Here is a 20,805-nt window from a genome sequence, read left to right as displayed (position 1 = left end):
GTACTAAAATTTGAATCTGTACCCGCTACACTCGTCTCTCCACATTAAATTTATATAAAAGTAGATAAAATATGAATCAGATATATGCTCATTAATATAAAGGTAAGCTAGTTAGACCATGCCAGATGAGGAATTAATTTACCTGAACAAAAAGAGTATTGGCATGAATAAGCTTTTTCTTGCTATCACATCATCTCTGACTTGACCTTGTACTTATAATTGGTGGTGAAACTGATCATGTATTCAAGTCGATTTGGACATAATCCAAATTCCAAAAACAAGTTAGATGGACTGTTATAAAAACAAAACAAAATAAATAAATAAAATAAGACAAATTTAAATTTGGAGGTTTTGTATCATGCTTTGTGGTAGTAAACTTGTGCATTACTGATCATGACTGTTACAATAGCTACATCCATTATTCAGGTTAGGGCTGCTAATGAGTTGAGCCGGTTTGTGAATCGGTGAGTTCAGTGGCTCAATATTTCATAACGAATCGGTCTCGATTCGACTCACTTTAGAAAGAAAAAACTCGGCTTAGCTCAGCTCATGTAAAGACTTACCTCGACTCGCGAGGTTGTGAGTCGGCTCGCGAGCCGGCTCATATTTTTTACTTATTTGCACTTTCCATTAAGCAAACATTTTTTATGAGCAATCGAGCAATTGTTTTGACTTTTGAGGGGTTAATACAAGCCTATTGCTTAATTTTTTTTATGCAGATAAATTTCAAAATTCAATTTCATTTTTTTTTTATGCGGATAAATTTCAAATTTCAAAGTTTTTTCAAATTTCAATTTTTTTTCAAATTCAATTTTTTTTTCAAATTTCAATTTTTTTCAAATTTCAATTTTTTTTAAATTTAAAATTTCAAAATTTTTCAAATTTAAAATATCAAAATATTTAATATTTCAATTTTTTGTTCAAATTTCAAAATTTTGAATTTTGAAAAAACTTTGAAATTTGAAAAAATAATTGAAATTTGGAAAAACTTTGAAATTTGAAAAAAAAAAATTGAAATTTGAAAACAATTTGAAATTTTGAAAAAAAATTTGGAATTTGAAAATAAAATTGAAATTTGAAATAACTTTGAAATTTATCCACACAAAAAATTGAAATTTATCCATATAAAAAAATTGAGTAATAGGCTTGCATTAACCCCTCAAAAGTCAAAACAATTGCTTTATTGTTCATAACAAATGCTTGCTTAATGGAAAGTGCAAATAAGTAAAAATATGAGCCAGCTCGCGAACTCACGAGTCTAACCAAGTGTTTACATGAGCCGAGCTCGAGTCGAGTTTGAGTCGAATCATTTTGCTTCTTTCATTGAGCCGAGCCGAACTTTAATCATTAACAGCCCTAATTGAGGTGCTTGAATGTAATACTAAATGAAAAGGGAGGGCAGAAATGTAAATTACCTCTTTGTTGGCTCTGTACAGTTGTTGTTGCAATTATCATACTTTAAATAATCTATATGCTGCATTTAATGTGGAAAGAAAAATCAAAATTCTTGGTTACATTGTGAAGATCTTACGATAAAAAATAAAACTACAAATACAATTCCAGCATACCCACGTTGCAAATGTGTTTGCATCTTTCTGTTCCAAGCCTAGCTAGTGATCCAGGCATTCGATTGCTGCATGTAATTTGATACCTACACTTTAAAAGAAAAAGATCGTTGATTATCAAATAAACAATGTTTGCTTCACAAAAGTCATAATAAAAAGTAAAAACTAAACACGGAAAAATTATAATTACACAGCATCAGAGTATATCCTTGGTTTATGACCTTAGCTGTGATCAGAATCAACTAGTGTGCCTGATAGGAATGTTTTCGCCCCATTGATAGTCACCTTGGGAATGTGCTTGAATTTGATCCTCTCAGAACCAGTTTCTTCTTGGCTTACAATCTTTGACAGCAACCTCTCAGTACAACGGTTGATCTCTAGCTTCTGTACCATTATTGTGGTCAAGTATTCTGGGAGGGTTTCCATTTCAGATTTCCACAATTCCATCGTCTGTACTTTAAGGTTACCCACAGTTATTAGATTGTCACAATATCTAATATGTAGGGACTCCAAGGAAGTAGCATGGTGGGAAAGACCCTCCGGAAGAGATCTCAAATGGGGACAATCTAGAATAGCTAAAATTTTCAGGTTGGGCATGGCTGGTTGTTCCTTATTCCACTGCCACTCTTTCCAATTGTGCATAAAGAAAAAACATAGTTTCCTCAATTTGGGAAATGCGGGCTTGACAGAACAACTCGTTGTTGTATCTCTGCTTTGAATACTCCCCAACAAGAACTCTTCTCCTATATTCACAACTGAATTGGCATCAGAAACCCCGAGAAACTCCAAATTAGGGAGTAGGCCTAATGATGCAACCTCCTCAAAGCAGGCACAATTATTGATCCATAGATCTTTCAAGTTTGGAAGGTATGCCCCAGAATTCAGCCAATTAGGAAGATGAGTACCGAAGTAATTTAGAATTGTAACAGATTCTACATAAAGTGGAGGACAAAGCTCATTTAAAACATTCTCGGTTGTCATCTTCTTCTCATTGGTTTGGGAAAGTTGTTCTTCCGAACTTAAATCAGTGTACTCTAGGGTTAGGTCTCGCAACTGATCCTTGCTCAAAAGGTTTGCTTGTTTTGCTAGGTTCATACCAGATACTTCCTCCAAACACTCTAAACTAAGAATAATTAGATTTGATAGAGTTTCTAACTCATCAAGGCTACTGAAGCCCTCCAAGTTGTTCCTATATGGCTTGAATCCGTGTAGTTCAATGAGCTTGTCTAGTTTTTTCAAGCCTGCAGGGATTTTCTCGATCCTTGATTCCGTAATATCGAGAAATTTCAGTTCTTGTAGATTGATGATATTTTGAGGGACATGTGATAAATTTGAGCAAAATGAAAGATTTAAATATACTAGATATTTGAAGTTTCCAATGGAATTCGGAAGTTCTGTTACCTCTGATCTTTTGACATCTAAGTATCTCAAATGCACGAGGTCACATAAAGAATTTGGTAGTATTGAGAAATTGGACTCACTCAGATCTAAGATGCGGAGGTTTGACAAGGCTTTACACAAATCATCAAGTCCAATTTCAGGTTTACTATGATGCAATAATAATGTTCTCAACCATTTTTCTTTTCTAATTACTCTAGAGTTCACCTCATTTCCTTCTATTGATAACCTTCGTATTTTCTGTGAACCCTCTGTTTTCACATCACTTGCCTCTCGTAATACACAATTCTCATTTTTTCCTAAATGGCGGGCGAAAGACCACAAAAGGTCATGCATTTTAAGAGATTTTTCACCATATTGATTTGTGCCAATCTCTTCCAAAAGATTCCGTAGCACTAACTCCGTATAGTGCCCTGTCCCCAAATTCCAAAAGTCTCTCTTATTTGGCAAAAATCCTTCTGCTAGCCACATATAAATTATATATGATTTCCTGTAGAAAAAATCTTCAGGAAAGAGGGAGCAAAAGATGAAGCACTGCTTCAGAGGTGATGAAAGGTCCTCGTAGCTCAAGTACAACGCTCGATGGACATCTTTTGGCAGTCCATCCTTGGACCAAACATCGCTTCTCAATACTGCTTGCCACTCGCCTTTTGTTTTGGGCTTCATGTAAAGCACACCACCTATGCTTTTAATAGCAAGAGGCAAACCATCACATTTTTCAACTAGTTGTAACCCAATTTGCTTAAATTCTTCAATCTCACTCTCCTTCTCATTTTGAAATACCTGTCAGATATATGTCAAGTGTCTTAGAAACTTAAGACCTTTAAACCAAATGACACATTGATAGATAACAAAAACTATTTTTCAAAGAAATGAAAAAAAAATGAGGATAGAAATCAGTGCAACCAACTTAATTTTGGATATATTATTTTCAAAAGCAGTGTAACCATCTAAAAATGAATTTAACACGTGAAACAAAAAGGTCGGTATTCTGTCCTATTAAACAGCTTATGCTTTTTTTTTTATTGGAGACCCGTAGGCATGCATTTAATAACAGTTCATTACATACTGGATAGAAAAGACAAATTTAAATTGCAGCTAAGATATTAAACCTAGTCCTAGATAAATTAAAACTAGAAAGTAAATGAACAGTATTGGTAAAAACTAAACTAAGTAAACAGCTTATGCTAATAGAGACTAATAAATTTAGTACAACTACTGCAGTCGACAATGGCTGAAACTGGATTTTCTTTTTTTCCTTTTAATTAAATTATTTAGATAGGCCCTTGCTTGCCATTTTTTTCTTAAAACAAGATGAAGATCTGAGCGAATTACTGAAACTGGAATTTAGTTTTACTAGATTTGAAATAGAGTAAATCAGTTTAAAACATAGTTGAAACATAGCTGCTTGATCTAAAAGAATGCAATTATTTTCAATTTCATATATTCTCTTTTGTAACGCAGGAATAGCATGATTTCTTTTATTTTCTTAAAATCCATGCAATGTTGAGACCACCAATAAGGAGTCTGGCTAGTATAACATTAGTGTAATTTCAGTCTATGTAACACCAACTCTAAAATCTATCGAATCGACTTCAAATGGTAAATCCAAATCATTAAAACCAATATACTTTATTAGTTGTGCATTTACATGCAAAATTTATAATTTTTCGAATTTATTTAGTATCAAGTCAAGCGGTCAAATGTGTGAGTTTTTAAATTAATTTCAATACATCCATTTTTCAATATTTTTACCGCTTGATTTGATACTAAAATAACTCAAAATTATAAAAAAAAAATTGCATATAAACACATCACTAATAAAATAAATCAGTTTGAACGATTTAAATTAGTCGTTTGAAATCTATTCAATCAATTTTAAAGTTAATATCATATCCCTAACACCTATGTCATACTACCCAGACTACCAATAAGGTTTAATCATGCAACTGTATAACTATATATGATACCTATTTAAAAAGAAAACTTCAAACTAAGATAAATCTAATTTATTAGATATATTTAAAATTTTCTCAGTAATCAGAATATGATACGGTCACAGTCTGCACGTATCGGTACGTCCCGATATTTAAAGGTTTCTAAACGGAGCGGTTATCAGATCCACCGCTTTAACGTATCTGGTATTTGTTGTTTGAAATATATTTATGTATCAAATGTGGGACTAAGGACACGCTAGTATCGGAACTGCTGCTCCATTCCGGACAGTGACGCTGGGTAATTTACTTGTTTCATGGAAAGAAAGCCCATTAAACTAATTGATTTTAACTTGAGATATCCGTTGTACGGTGGGGCAGCCTCTTTTTTTTTTTTTTTTCTTTTCTTCCTTCGGTTCATCTCTTCTCCTGTTCTCCATTTTTCTTTTCTTTTTTAATTTTTTTTACTTATTTTTTTTTAGTTTTATTAGTGGTTGTATTTCTTAATAATATAAATGTTAAATTAATTATAATATAAGTGTTGAATTAATAATATAAATAAAATAAAATAAATAATATATATATATATATATATATATATATATATATATATATATATATATATATAGAGTTAGGCTGGGGTGCTATGGATAGCATAGTGGCCTCCCGTGCTACGGCTCAATATTCAAGTTTTCAAAATCTAAACGGTCGATCCGAACCGTTCATCTTATTCTCCATATTAATATCTGCTTGGAGACCAAATTTCATAATTTTCTGAATTTTTTTACTATTTATTAAACCACTTTGAAAATCGCTCATCCAACGGTTTTACTGTTTTGTATAGCCACCGTTGGATTAACAATTTTGTAAAATACTTAATAAATAGTAAAAAAATTCACAAAAATGTAAAATTTGGTCTCCAAGCAGATATTAATATGGAGAATAAGATGAACGGTTCGGATCGACCGTTTGGATTTTGAAAACTTGAATATTGAGCCGTAGCATAGAGGCCTCTATGCTATCCATAGCACCCAAGCCTTACTCTATATATATATATATATAATTAGCTTATTGTCTCCTAAATTTTTGAAAATTATCGTATTGCCGTATTTGTTTCGTATCCGATACGATACCCATATCCGTATACATGCAACATAGCTATTAAGATACAAAAAAAATAATTTAGTTTTCTTTAAACCTCGAGATATAATAAATTGAATTAATTTTTACTTAAAATTGATAAATAAAATATTTGAATTAATCTTTAAAAATTAGGAAATTGAAAAGCTTCGAGGACTATTTTAGTAGAGCTTGCCAAACGAACTGGGGGGGGGGGGGGGGGGGGGGATTACAATGTAATGTTGATGCCGATTTTTTATAAATAAGAAATAAAAAAATAATAACGATAATAAGGAACATTTCTATGAAAATTCAAAATCTATGAAGAACGCTACTTTTCATTACGTCCAATGATATCTGCACGTTATGGAGGACGTCCTGTGTTTTTTTCTATTTCATTAACTAGCAATTAATTAGATATCGTTGATCAGAATGTTATAATTGATAACGTCTGCTAGACGTTATAAATTATGACGTTTTTCTTAGATTTCAAATTCTAATTCAACCTTTCACTATTGTCAATATTCTTTTTTTTTTTAAATTTCTTATTAATAAAATTTTGGCTGTTTATGTCATGTACCGTATTTTGTCCATCAATTAAAAAAAAATCTTATATGAAGAATAACAGAATCGATGACCAGTGTTTATATAGGATTAAATTATATTAGATTTGTTAATTAATCCACTATCTAATTGTTTGTTTAATTAAGGACCCAATACTTAAAATCATAATCTAAACAAAGTAGCAAGGCTAAGGCATTACCTGTTTTACTAAGAGAGACCAGCCATCCTCATCAGAGAGCTTCTTCACTCGATGTGATTTTGATGCTCCCATGCGATTCGCAACATTTCCATCCCGAGTAGTGACTAGTAGCCTACTCCCATGAGCTCCCCTACTCATGGGAGCACGCAACCAGTCTTTTAAAACTGCTTGACTCTCTTCCCAAACATCATCAAGAACAAAAAGAAACTTTTTACCCTGAACGAGGCTCTCGAGTAAAGGCACCAGCTCTGATCTCTCCTGAACATGCACAGCACCGTGATCACCTTGTGCCCCTCGGATTAAACACTTAAACACTTCCACTATTCTCACCTCCTTTGAGATGCATACCCAGATTTTTAACTGGAATCCCTCCTGAATTTTCGGATCATTGTAGATCCTTTTTGCGAGAGTGGTCTTCCCAATTCCTCCCATCCCAACAATACCATAAACACGGACATTTTCGTTCACATCATTCTCTTCTTGGGTCAGCCAGTTCACAAGAAGCTCAGTATCTTCTTCAATCTTTTTCCCCGCAATATCAGCTAGCACAATCGAGGGATCAGTCTTGCGCCTCATGACCGAGTCCACTCGGCTACCCTGATCGAAAGTCCCCGGTAAGATGGCCAAACCCAGATTAGCCTTACTCTTGGCAATCTCCTCTAGCCTCAAATTGATCTCCTTGATTTTGGAACCAATCTTATGAGCAAATGATGGGTTACGGAAGCAAGACAGAAAATGGCAGCCACAGTGAGCATTCAAAGAGGAACGGGAACTGGAGGTGGCAGGGTCCTCCTTTGCCTTGATTAGACAGAGGTCAATGACTTCATCGGCATCGTACATGACATCCTTGAGCTTCATAAGCCACCGCTCGATGGCACTGCTCGTGCTCTGCCTCCTCTCTGCATCAGCAAGGACACATTGGATGTCACGAACGGTCTCGTCGAGCTTCTCAATCTGGCCAGGGATGCCCAACAACATGCCCACCTCCTCCTGCACCATTTGCATGAGAAGTTCGCTAAACTTCGACAAGAAGGCATCAAGTATCATCGCCATTTTTGTTTAGAACGAGAGCTGCAGCTAGTGGTCAGAAGGGAAGAGAAAATGGAATGGAGAGAGTTGGAGAGTATGGTTCTGGAACTATAAAGAAAAAACTTCTATCGTTTTGAAATAAAGTTTATATCGTTTTGGGTTTTGGCTTCTCGTCTTGCTGGAAAGTAAGCTGTCAGCATCCCACGTGATTGAGACTTCGAGTTTTTTTTTTCTTCCAAGCCCGTATGCCACTTTTAGTACTTTGAGATAAAATTTAATAATAAATTAATATATAATTTTGATTATACATGATCTAATTGGAGGGATTTGATGTGTAACATGGTTTAATTTTTTGTATTATTTAGATTTTATACATAGATGATTTCAAAAATTATTAAAGATCTACTTCCGATTATTTTTGAATTATATTTGAATTATTCTGAAATCACGAATTTTTTAATCCGTCAAATCGAATCTACAAGTTTATTTTTTAAACATAATTCCCATTTATATAATTGATTAGCCCCCTAATTTGCTAGCCAAAATTAGAACAAAAAATATAATACAACATACATCATGAACATACAACATACAACATAAATTGATTCATCAGAAACATAAACAACACACACACACAATTAATTATACATACATGCTTACATTCATACATACAACATATCACGTGCAATTCTCTGTTACAGGCTTACAGTTCATCCAATACATATTTGTTTTTCACCCAATGGATTATGGATCTAACAAACAAAACTATGAATTTAATGTTTCGTACCTCGTTTACAACCTCATTCAATAACAGTGGGAATGGGAATAGGAACGGAAATAGAAAAAGTTTGAACTAAAATTTACTGTTCACGTGAGAAAAAAAAAATTCAATCTGAGTGAATTTTTTTTTTCCCACGTAAACAGTATTTTCGGAATTACATCCAAACAGGCCCTAAATGGGCGGGTGGGAATTAAAAGTTGATTGATAGGCAGGTGGCCCTGCTCCCATGTGGTGCATTATTTGGATGTTTTGTGCACGGACTTACTATTTATACTTGGAAGAAAACTTGTCATCCAAAAAAAGAATCAAACCTTCAAAGTTTTCTCAAGAGTGAAATATTTATAATGCATATTCTTAGAATATTTTATTTATTAGTCAGAAAAATTATAACTTCTTAAAAATGACTCTTATCAATATTTTTAGTACTTTAAGACATCCATGAAGGAAAACTTGAAAGAAGATATTACAGAAATTGTATTGAAAGCAATTTATTTATAAGCAAAAACATAAATTATTTTCTACAAGTGTTTAATTAAACCTCACCGTATAATTAAAAGTTTAGTTTTTTTAAGATTAAACTATATAAAACTGGAATTTCTCTTCGGACCTTGCTCCAAAAAAAATTTATTACAGTATAATTAAATTTTGTAGTTAATTTATATACAAAATAATATTCATTACACTATAATTTTTTTTACTATTTTTAAGATAGGTATAAAATCACTGTTTCGAAACAATACAAAAACAATGATTTTGTACCTATCTTAAAAAATAGTAAACAATTTTTAAAAAATTATAAAATTTCATCACCAATTATATTTTAAAATAAATATCATGTTGAGCTATTCAAATCGACATTTTGAACTTTAAAAAATGAAAATATAAAACATGAAGCATGATGAGGTATGCAAAGTATTAGTTATTGAAACCCTCCTAAAATTTTATAATATGTTCAAATTTCATAATGCACAAATCTTAGAAAATATTTTGATAGGGGTGTTGTTGGCCTTCTCCATAAGTGCAGCATGGGTCCACCCCCAACTAAGCTAACGTTGGAGCTGAGAAACATTTATTGGAGAGCGACAGGACCATCATGAATAAGAAAACTGACAAGGTACTTTTCAACAGAGCCCCTGCATTATTGGAAAATATTTTGTGAAAAAAATACTTAACAGTGAGCCATGAAATGCACAAAGAATTCGGAGAAAATTGGTCTTCCTAAATTAAGAACTACATTTCTTTTTTCTTAACTATTTTTTTGAGAATGTGGTTCCGGAACTAAATTTCTTTCATTATATATTTTTGCTTACTTTCTACTGGCTTTTGTATATTGCTAAATTTCTACTGCTTTTTGTATTGATTAGAGGACACCGAGTAAAACCTGTTATCTCAATAAAAAAATTGAAAAGAAAAGTCAAACCTTCGAATTGTTCTCAAAAGTGAGACGTTAAAATGATCTTGTAGGAATCATTTATTGCAAGTTAGAAAAATTATAACCTATTATATATCTCAATATTAATGTTTCAAAAGTGAGACTTTGTCAAGATATATTTTTTTTATACATGGAAGACATCCCGGAATAAAATCAAGAAAAAAGATCTTGGAAGCTGTGCAAAACATTCAGTATTTTGTTTAAATTAACTATATAAAACTAGAATTTGTTTATGGGATTTGCTTCAATAAAACAATCTTAATTAAGTCAAATAAATTTCATAATATTTTCTAATTTCAGGATACACAAATCTCACAAAATATTTTCATGCACGCCCCTTCATATGTTGAAATTGTATCATTGATTTAAAATAATAAAATCTGTAATCTAAAAATAAATAAAAGAATTATATTTTTACATGCGAATAACTTTTAGACTTAATAAACAAGATACATTAGTTAGATCTAATTTATTAATGTTTCCGGAGTTTATATTAGGGTTCTAAATAGATACGCTATAGCTTTTCCGAACCATAAACGCTAACCTATGAGATAAAATTGCGCTAACTCAGCTACGACCGCTATAGCTATAATAGCTGACCGCTATTACTGCTATATGAGACCCGCTATAGCTACCGCTATGCTACATTTTTTTTTTTTGCAATTTATATGGAATTCTGTACTTCTATTCTTATTTCTAATGCTACATGGTCTTCTACGATAAGTATACTAAACCAAACTATATGCTTCTATTTTTATTTGTGATTTATTTTATCATTCTATATCGAGAAATATTCAAATACTAATTCTTCATTTTGATTACTCTTTTTATAGTATTCATTTATAAAATTATTATCGTTCGTTTCAATGGAAAGCTGATTTTGATTATTATTATAATTATAAAATGTTTAAATATGTATATTGACTTCATTTACCTTATAAAATTAAATGCTCTTTGTCTATTATAATATGTAATACCATGAAGTATAAACTATTAAATAATGTTACTTTTTAAATTTTTTTCCTTCTTATTTGCGTAATTGATAAAAAATATAGACTTAGATTAGTTGTCATTTAGTTGTTACATCAATTCTCTAATATTGATTATGTTGATAATTAGTAGAAATATAGAATATAAAGTTTGAAAAGGGAATTCGCAATAGCTTTTTTTTTTAGTCTCCCTGCTATGCCGCTATAATCGCTATTTAGAACCTTGATTTATATACATGAGCAGCAAAAAGTTCACAATTTTGTAAATGTTAGAATAATCAACACATAATAAAAAAAATTCTAGAGTTAGATATATGGTGATCATTTCACAAAACAAAATATAAAATGTCAACCAAGCAAAGTATGAAACTGGCAACAATAGTTATTGCTTCAGCTAAATAATTTGTATTTGTTAAATATGGAAGCAATTTTGCTTATATTTACAATTTTAGAAAATAATATATATAAATTTTATTTGATAATTTCAGAAATCTCACATGTAGAAGAATTTTTCATAAGAGGATTCCAATTACACTTTTTTTGGTGACACATTATCACACCATTATGTTTATAAGTTGTTTTTTGCGATTTCAAAATTCAAGTAGTCGATCCGAATCGTTCAACATGATCTCCATATTAAAATGTGATTGGAGATCAAATTTTACATTTTTTTTAAAATTATGTACTAAAAATACTATAAAAAATAACAATTTTGTACACATCTCAAAAAATAGTAAAAAAATTAAAAAAAAATGTAGAATTTGGTCTCCAACCACATTTTAATATGGAAATCATATTTAACAGTTCGGATCGACTATTTGGACTTTGAAATCACAAAAATGGCTTATAAGCATATCGTGTCAAGATGTGTCACCATAAAATAGTGTAATTGGATGCCTTCTCTTTTTGAGAATAATGCAATTATGATCTTTTCCAAAATTATTGTATAATTCTAGTGTAAAAATATAATAATTACAAACAAACTATATATACACATGATCTCTAAATATAGTCAATGTTGGGCTCATTCTGCTATATGTAGTGAGATTTATAGACACCACAAATATTGATCTCAAAATTAATATAGTCACTGTTGATCTCAACAAATAATTTAAATTCAATTTAATATGTATAGTGAGGTTTATATGCACCATATGTAAATATAATAACGACATTATGCAAAATTTGAAAATTGCATTTTAGTCTTTTTAAAACTAATACATCACAATAAGATATCAATAATAACGTTGAAGCATATCTAATATGAGACTTACTTTGCTCTCAAAATGAAATATACTACGAAATCTAGATACACTTGACATATTTGATTTTTTGATCTATCATCTGATAATATGTTATTGAAATAAATAAATAATAGATGGACCTATATGTAATATTTATCATTATTAGACAGTAGCATGTGCGCAACATTTGTCCTTTTTACCAACAATTATAGCTAGAGACTCTTCGTCAATTAACGAGGAAACCTGTCTGTACTATACTTAGAATAAAGAAGACTTAAGAGTCAACACTCAATAGGAGAGGGAGGTAGTTCAAAATTATTGCAAAGGGACAATTATTGGTGTTGCCACTAGAGTGAAGAATTCGTATCTTGTGCATTAACGCACCGTGCGTTAATAGATTTGGACCGTTCGATTGAGATCTGCACTAATATTAAAGGGACCGTGCATCATAGACGAGGGTCTGATTGGTTCCAATCCTGATCAAACGGCCGGTATATATTAAACTCAAAAGAGAAGGCCGGTATATATTAAACTCAAAAGATTCTCTTTTGAGTTAATGCAGAGGATATATACGTGTTCCTAGGATGAAAACGGAGCAAATACGAAGCGGATAGTGGCAAAATTATATTCTTATTTCTTTTAAATATTTCAGATACTAATACGGATTGGATATTAGCCGGATACAAATATGGATACGGATCGGATTTGATATTTATTAAAATAATATTAAAAAATATCAAAGTTTATAATATTTATCTAATTTTAATGGTGAATAACAATATTTTTTCATGATATATATTAAAATATATGATATATATTTGTGTTCTGCATTAACGCACCATGTGTTAATAGATCTGGACCGTTCGATTGAGATCCGCAGTAATATTAAAGGGGCCCGTGCATCATAGACGGGGGCCTGATTGGCTCCGATCTTGATCAAACGGCTGATATGCATTAAACTCAAAAGATTTCCTTTTGAGTTAATGCAGAGGATACGTGTTCTTAGGGTGAAAACATGAATTCGTATCCCCTGATATATCTCAAATTTTGCATGACTTTATGGACAATCTCAACCGTTTAAATATGTTCTGCACGAATCTCAAAGCACACATAAGACTGGACTCCCTACATCACCCGAATAGGCACCGGACACGTTGGTCACGCAAAAATTGAGATATCTCAGAGGATACGCACTCTGAAAACAGAGCATATACGAAGCGGAATTCACATCCTCTCCATTACTGTAAAAGGGAATCTTTTACAATTACTAGGTCTGGACCGTTCTTTTTAACTTGGCACGTATCTCAAAGCCCAATAATACTTATGGTAGCCCGAATCTCAAACCGTAAGGTGAAGAGAATCTTTTACAGCAATGGAGAGGATACTTGTTCATACGAAGCGGATAGGTTTTGATTGCTTGACTTTATACTAAATTAATTCTAATGTTTCAAATTTTTACACATAGACGCATCACTTGTAAAGTAGGCGGATTTCGACAGTTCAGATTCATCATTTGAAGCCGATTCAATGGGTTTTAGACTTGAGTTCACCGAGGGCTTGGTGAACTCAAGAACACCCTAGTTCTACTCAATATATATATCTATTATTTGAATACGAATAATTGAAACGTAAAACCAGATTAGTATTCATATCCACACGGATATTCAGATATCGGATATCCACATGGAGTTTTTCAAATACAGATCGAATACAGATCGGATATTATCCATACCGTTTTCACCTCTAGTTGCCACAGATAGGACCAAATTAGAAAAATTTAAGAAGGGAGATAAATTAAATATAAAATGTCAAATTTAACCAATAAATTAAATTCTAACTAGAGCACACATGTACCATTTTATGAGTTATGAGGCAGCTGAACTATACTTTTTTTAGAGTGACGAATATTCAATCAAATATCAAAATACATGATTAAAATTTTCATAATGATGCGGTGGCAACGTATCCCCGGCTTATAGATAGATTCACCCCTGCGTATAGGTTTAAGGGTAGAACAAGGTTGTTCTTAATTAATCTCACTGATATTTTGGAGAGTTGAACTCCAAAAAAATGAGAATAATTCAAATGACGAGCTAAAATTGTTAAAACTGATATACTTTACGAATAATGTGTTTATATGTGTTTATATGTCAAATTTATAAATTAGTTTAGTATAATATTAAACAGTTAAAAACAAAGAAGTTAATGTTTATAAGTTAATTTTTTTATATTTATTTTTTATTGTTTTTGTAATTTGACTTTATACTAAATTAATTCTTAAGATATATAACTTTGATATGTAAATGTGATATACGCCCTATGTCTGGGAAATAGTAGGCCATACGTGAAAGGTTTGGGGTTGAACTTGTCCCGCCTTGGAAAGATGGTTCGAGATCAAGAATGTGAGATGTGGGCTCCCGAAGTGGGAAGTTTAGGAAGTATTTATATTCTTTTCTATATGATACCTCTCTTAGAAGTAAAAGTTCGACCCCGCATTAATGGGCTCTAAGTAAGTCGTCTCCCTAATTGTCTTTTCGCGATGTTAGAGCGGTTAGAGGAGTTCGCATAAAGGTGGTGATACTCGCATAAGCAGCGGTGGCCGTAATCCGAATCTGAGCTGGATCCGGCTGGGCTTTATCGGGTGAGCCTCAGATGGGCTTGTCAAGCGAGACCCAATTTGGGCCGAGTTGTTACCGGATCATGGGCTTTGCTTTCTTTAATTTTGGGTTGGCTCCTGATGGGAGTTCAAATCCCTTTTATTCTTAATCCAATAACAATTTGGTAAGGGCTTTTGACACATGACCCTATCAAAATGCATCATTCATGTGATAAATCAGTCTAAATAGTTTGATTCGTCATTTAAAATCAATTCTATAGATTTCAAAAATTTAAGCTCACTAAAATCTTAATGAGCTGAAAAACACTCTGGTTCTACTCTAGGTTTATTGCCGAATCTGAATGAAGGTGCGCATTTCATCGAACAGATTAGGTGTGTTAAAAGGTTAAAGGTAGGTGTGACTTGCTCGAGTAAATTCATCTAGGATTTAACAACCCAAATTTGGGCCGGGCCTACTTTGTGTCATGTGTTTTGTTTATTGACAATAATACCCAATAGAGACCTACACCAGCCGAAAACAGAGCATTAATTGGAGCAAAATACAACAGCTAGAACAAAAATTAATTTTCATCCATGGTTATAAAAATAAGTTTGGTTGAAAATTGAACATCTATTCCATCAACTTCAACATGCAAACTTTTCTGCTGTATTTTGAATTTGATGGATAAATTTGACGATTATATTAAGAAGAGGTAGAGATTAATTCATCCAACTATTTAATATATATCAAAGATCTTTCATTCATATTTCGAACTTGTGAACTTCCATATAGAGCAAACAATTTTATTCATTTATCAGCCAACTAGCACCTTGTTTGGATGGAGAGTAGAGGAAGGGAGGGAATGGAAAGAAAAGAAAATTTTATGTTAAATCATGTTTGGATGACAAAATTATGTCGGAGGTGAAGGATACAAGAGGTGGAAGGTTTAATTTTGTATAATTGTAATAAATAGAATTGGTTTCTCTCTCAATTTGAAGTGTAACAGATATAAATAAATTTTGTTGCAAATATTTTTTAAAAAAATAACACAAATGTCTAACTCTATATCTTAACTATATAATTTTCATACAAGTTTCTTTGTCACAAATCTACATCATGTACCGAATTTTTCATTAACCTTCTAAAATTTAATCATCCAAACACAAAAAGGTTAAATATGCGAATAACTTTTAGACTTAATAAGCAAGATAAAATAGTTAGATCTAATTTATTAATGTTTACGGAGAAGTTTATATACATGAGCAGCAAAAGGTTCACAATTTTGTAAATGTTAGAATAATCAACACATAATAAAAAAAAATTCTAGAGTTAGATTTATGGTGATCGTTTCACAAAACAAAATATAAAATGTGACTAGGCTTGTTCATCGATTCAGTTCGGTTAGAATTGAAATAAAATAGAAAAATCAAAGTTTTATTAGGTTTTCAAAAATAGAACTGAACCGACCAAAGTAAACATAGCAACTGATTAAAACCGAACCAAAATAAATTTCGGTTTGTTCGGTTAAACCGAACGAACCATTGTTTATTTGAGATTGTTATAGAACAAGGCATTTACAGCTCACAAGTTGAGATTAATACACTATAAATAATAAATTCAATAATAATATGAAACATTAATTGTACCACTGTACCACACTAGTGTAAACTGTAAAGATCATATTCACAACTTAACTTTTATGGGTACTGTGAATTAACACAAAAAATTCACTAGCAGCTGCCAATATATATTAATGATAAAACAACTACTTTACATCATGGTTTAATACTAAATAACAACCCTCTTCAACTACCCTTTTAGATCTAAAACAAACATAAATAATGTGAAAAGGGCACATGCATCGGAACTTCTCTTGTCCCTTGAATTTCCTCAATCAGGTACCAGCAGATATCAATAGGTACCCAGCGTCTAATTAAAAGTGAAAAGAACACATGCACCTAATTACCTCCTCATTAAAAGTTGAGATTATATTTGATAACCTGATTGCAATCAGAATAAAGATTAAATTCACAACAAGAATTAACAAAATTTACCTAATTACCTCCTCAGATTTACCCGTAATTGCTAAGTAGGTTAGGTGGGACTTGGGAGCTGGGTTTCATTGATTTGACCCGGGTGAAGGCGCGAAGACGAGATTTGGACTTTCGAGTACGTCATTGGTCGGTTCTGTTATTATGGTTTTTAGATATTATAACCCAACAAAATTTATAAAACTGAACAGTACAAAAATTTAAACTGAACCGGACCAATTAAACCAAAAAACCGAACAGTTTGGACTAAAATATTTTGGTTCGGTTAAAAACCAAATAAACCCGCCTCGATGAACACCCCTAAATGTGACACATCTTGACACCATTATGTTTATATGTTATTTTTGCGATTTCAAAATTCAAGCAGTCGATCTGAACCGTTCAACATGATCTCCATATTAAAATGTGCTTGGAGATCAAAATTTTACATTTTTTTGAAAATTATTTACTACCTTTTTAGAATTTTTGAAAATCACAGTTTTTCAATTGTTCAAAATTATCTAAAAACTGCAATTTTGTACACATCTCAAAATATATTAAAAAAATCTAAAAAATGTAAAATTTGGTCTCCAAGCACATTTTAATATGGAAATCATGTTGAATGGTTCAGATCAACTGTTTAGACTTTTAAATCGCAAAAATGACTTATAAGCATATCGTGTCAAGATGTATCACTATAAAATGGTGTAATTGGATGCCTCCTCTTTGAGAAAAATGCAATTATTTCTTTTCCAAAATTATTGTATAATTCTGTTGTAAAAAGATAATAATTACAAACAAACTATATATACACATAAATATAATCAATGTTGAGCTCATTCTGCTATCTATAGTGAAGTAATTTATAGACACCATAAATATTGATCTCAAAATATAGTCACTGTTGATCTCAAAAAATAATTTAAATTCAATTTGATATTGTTGTACCCTAAAAAGTTGACACTTAGAAATAAATAAAAAGGGCTAAAAAAATAGAAGAAATGGAGGTGTCCCTTTAGAGTAAAACGGAGGGGATTGAATAAATCCATTTTTACAATCGAGAGAGTGCCTATGGCTCATGATTTGCAATACAAATGAAATAAAATTAAGAAGGGATCAACGTGGGTCGATTAAATTGATTGATATGGATTATGTAATAATTTAGATCAAATAAGAATAGGTTGGGGTAAATAAAACAAGTTGGGCTTCATCAAAATCAAGGAGAGCATTTGGGCCAAGGCAAAATTGAGTCCATCAAATGAAGAAATCGGATGAGAAAAAGACAACAGCTTTACATTTATTTGCATCCCACAAATTTTCAACTATTCAATGGAATATTTTGGATTGCATGACATATTCGGTCCCTGAATATTGGTACAACTATAATTCTTAGGTTTTTTTCGTGCAAATCCAAGCTTTAGATGCCCATACATTGGAGCTTGATTATTCACATGTTAAATTGAAAATTTAAGCAATGCAGACCCTCAAATTAATATCCTAAAAATGCCTTACTTCTGTGCCTGATTTGAAAAGGGTACATCACTAGGCATGTTGGTCGGTTTGTTATCCATCTTTTCTGTGATCAATCAATATAAAAGGTTCGTGAAATAGGTACACAAATACAAAGCAAAAGCTCTGCTAAAACCATTTAAATCCAATATAGAAAATAGAAATAGGTAGATCTTGCCACTGTTGCAATGTAAGAGACTCAAAAGTCTAGATTTTGTTTGTAATATAGCCATGAATCAATAAAAGGCTCCTTACTAGGAGATTGAAATCTTGTGCATTTGTGTTACTGTTTCATTGGCTTTTTTTACTCATTTTGTTCTTTGTTTTCTTATTTCTTCTCTGGATTGACCTGTTCTTGATCTGTTCTAAATGGTAGTCGATAAACTGAGGTTTGGATTTCAGTCTTTACTGTGACTGGTAATCTGATCTTCGGATAAAAATAACAATAATGATGATAATTTCCTGTGGCAGTGAAAGAAGTTTTTTTAGTATAATGAGAAATGAGGCATGACCCAACTTAATAATTGATAAAAACAAGAGAACCTGTTATTCTCTAAAAAAGAAAAGTATAAAATGTGCATTCTTTTGTCTACTGTTATCTTCACAAAAATACAAAATCATTTGCATTACTTTCTTCAATTTATTTAGTCACTGTCTTTGATTATTTTCTGCCTCTTTTCTGTCTTCTTTAGTTAATTAGGTGTTTTTCATGAAGCTTGATACTTTTGATTTGTTATCAGACCTTTTCTTACAAAAATATACACTTAAAAAGATATAAACAAATAAAGATTGCTTTTTTTTAAAAAAAAAATTCATGAAGCTTTTCCTAAGGGCAATTAAGTAGAAAGAATGTCGGGGTTGAGCCAGCTAGTATTCCCCTTCATTTGATTTACTTGAAAACCTCATGAAGAGAGACTAATGAAATAAAAGTTAAATTAGAAAATCATAGGAACACCCAAGGTTTGGTAGTAGTCGACCCAGCTGGCTCCCCTACCAGTTCCTCAGTCAAATTAAGGGCCAAGTTACAAAAAGGAAATCTCGGTTTAATAAATTTTATGGCATTCATTAGCAAAATATCTATAAGATTGAGGGGCCTGATTGTAAATTTCGTGAGAGGGAAGGTTCAAATAAAAATGACAGTAGGTATTGTTGCCCAGGATCTGTCAAAATAAGAGAACCTAAGAACTTTTCTATGATCCCATGTTCCTTTGATTGAGATAAAAAAAAAATATATAAATAAATAAAACACAGGGTCATTTGTAAAAAAAATTTTGTTTCTTGTCTGACAATGCATTTGGATACTTTAAGCTTTGATCTTTGATTGTTGTCTTCTCTCTTGACATTTTTATCCCTTGTCTCTATTATCATGATTAGTTAGCATGGTTAAAACTCCAAAAATCTAACCTAACAGTAACCAGACCCCAATTCATGATGTGTTTACTTCCAACCAGCCCCTGGATTAATCCAAAATGGCTGTACCAGTAACCATCCCAAGCCAACACAAAGCATCAAGTACTGGTAAGGTGCAGTCCCTAAAATAGCACCAAATGAAAATTAGACAATACATCAGGTTCTAGGTAGAATTTGACAAAACTGCTACATGGGTATGTGTAGGACATCTATATGAACACACTGAAAAAAATTCTCGATTTGGAATTTTCTGTGATTTTTAGTGAATTTCTGAAGTTCACTCTCTAAAAGCGGATTTCAGCTCAAAAAAACAGCATGCTGGTATATGAATTCCTCCTTACAAATCAACATATTAGAGATAGCTACTGACCTTCATAATTTTCGAAACTTTTTGAGCATGTAGTATGTGAACTAATGAAGATTTCTACATAAAGAACTCAGGTTTTGAACTAGTACATTGCTCAGAATAAAATCCACAAGTCTGATATTCAGCAAAAGTTAAAACTGTAGCACCAATCAGACTCTATAATCAAAATTGACCAAACAAGCATGTAAAATTAATGTATATGCATCCCAGAGACTTGACTCTATGATCTAAATCACACTATCATATACCAAACCATGGAAAATTAAAATGAAAGGAAGAAAGAAACAATCGAACAGTGATGTGCTTTTGAAAACCATGAGCATATATTATGCATGAAACCAAGTTTAAATTTAATATTAATCTTGTGAATACTATGGATATAATGACACCATGTTCAATTCATAGGAATTCTGGATAAAGGCGAATCACATATGGATAATTTGAAGCATATTTCATCACAAGCCCGACTCAAGCAGATCTAATGATCATCAACCTCCGACAAATAAACCGACAAACTCCATAATTGGAATTTCTCTGACGAAGATGAAACCCCTTATCGGAGCCAAAACCCTCAACAAGTCAAACCCGTAAAAGAATGAATCCAATGTAATCAGATAATTCAACACGAATCAAGAAGA

The 20,805-nt window shown here is 31.9% G+C and overlaps 2 protein-coding genes and 1 long non-coding RNA gene across 7 annotated transcripts in view; 1 reads left to right on the top strand and 2 right to left on the bottom strand.

The window, feature by feature from the left end:
* LOC144544727 (putative disease resistance protein RGA3) overlaps positions 1-20,805 on the bottom strand; it is a 45,385-nt gene that overhangs the window by 737 nt on the left and 23,843 nt on the right. The window lies entirely within an intron of this gene.
* LOC144544736 (uncharacterized) overlaps positions 1-20,805 on the top strand; it is a 37,045-nt gene that overhangs the window by 3,913 nt on the left and 12,327 nt on the right. The window lies entirely within an intron of this gene.
* Positions 1,754-7,962, bottom strand: LOC144544765 (putative disease resistance protein RGA3). The gene is made up of 2 exons (XM_078293325.1): positions 6,780-7,962; positions 1,754-3,746 (listed from the first exon to the last, which is right to left on the bottom strand). Exons 1-2 carry the CDS (start codon positions 7,830-7,832, stop codon positions 1,788-1,790), a joined length of 3,012 nt encoding a protein of 1,003 aa, XP_078149451.1. The 5' UTR covers positions 7,833-7,962; the 3' UTR covers positions 1,754-1,787.

This window comes from Carex rostrata, chromosome 27 (assembly GCF_964058835.1).
Source record: "Carex rostrata chromosome 27, lpCarRost1.2, whole genome shotgun sequence".
Classification (NCBI taxonomy): domain Eukaryota; kingdom Viridiplantae; phylum Streptophyta; class Magnoliopsida; order Poales; family Cyperaceae; genus Carex; species Carex rostrata.
The sequence above is the reverse complement of the archived record's forward strand: the minus strand, read 5'-3'. Positions and strand labels throughout refer to the sequence as shown.

What these genes read in the sequence shown, in the direction of transcription:
- LOC144544765 (XM_078293325.1), bottom strand. Translation starts at nt 7,832, where the DNA reads ATGGCGATGATACTTGATGCCTTCTTGTCGAAGTTTAGCGAACTTCTC. An exon ending in GGTCTCTCTTAGTAAAACAG is followed by an intron (nt 3,747 to 6,779) that starts GTAATGCCTTAG and finishes TATATCTGACAG; the next exon opens with GTATTTCAAAATGAGAAGGA.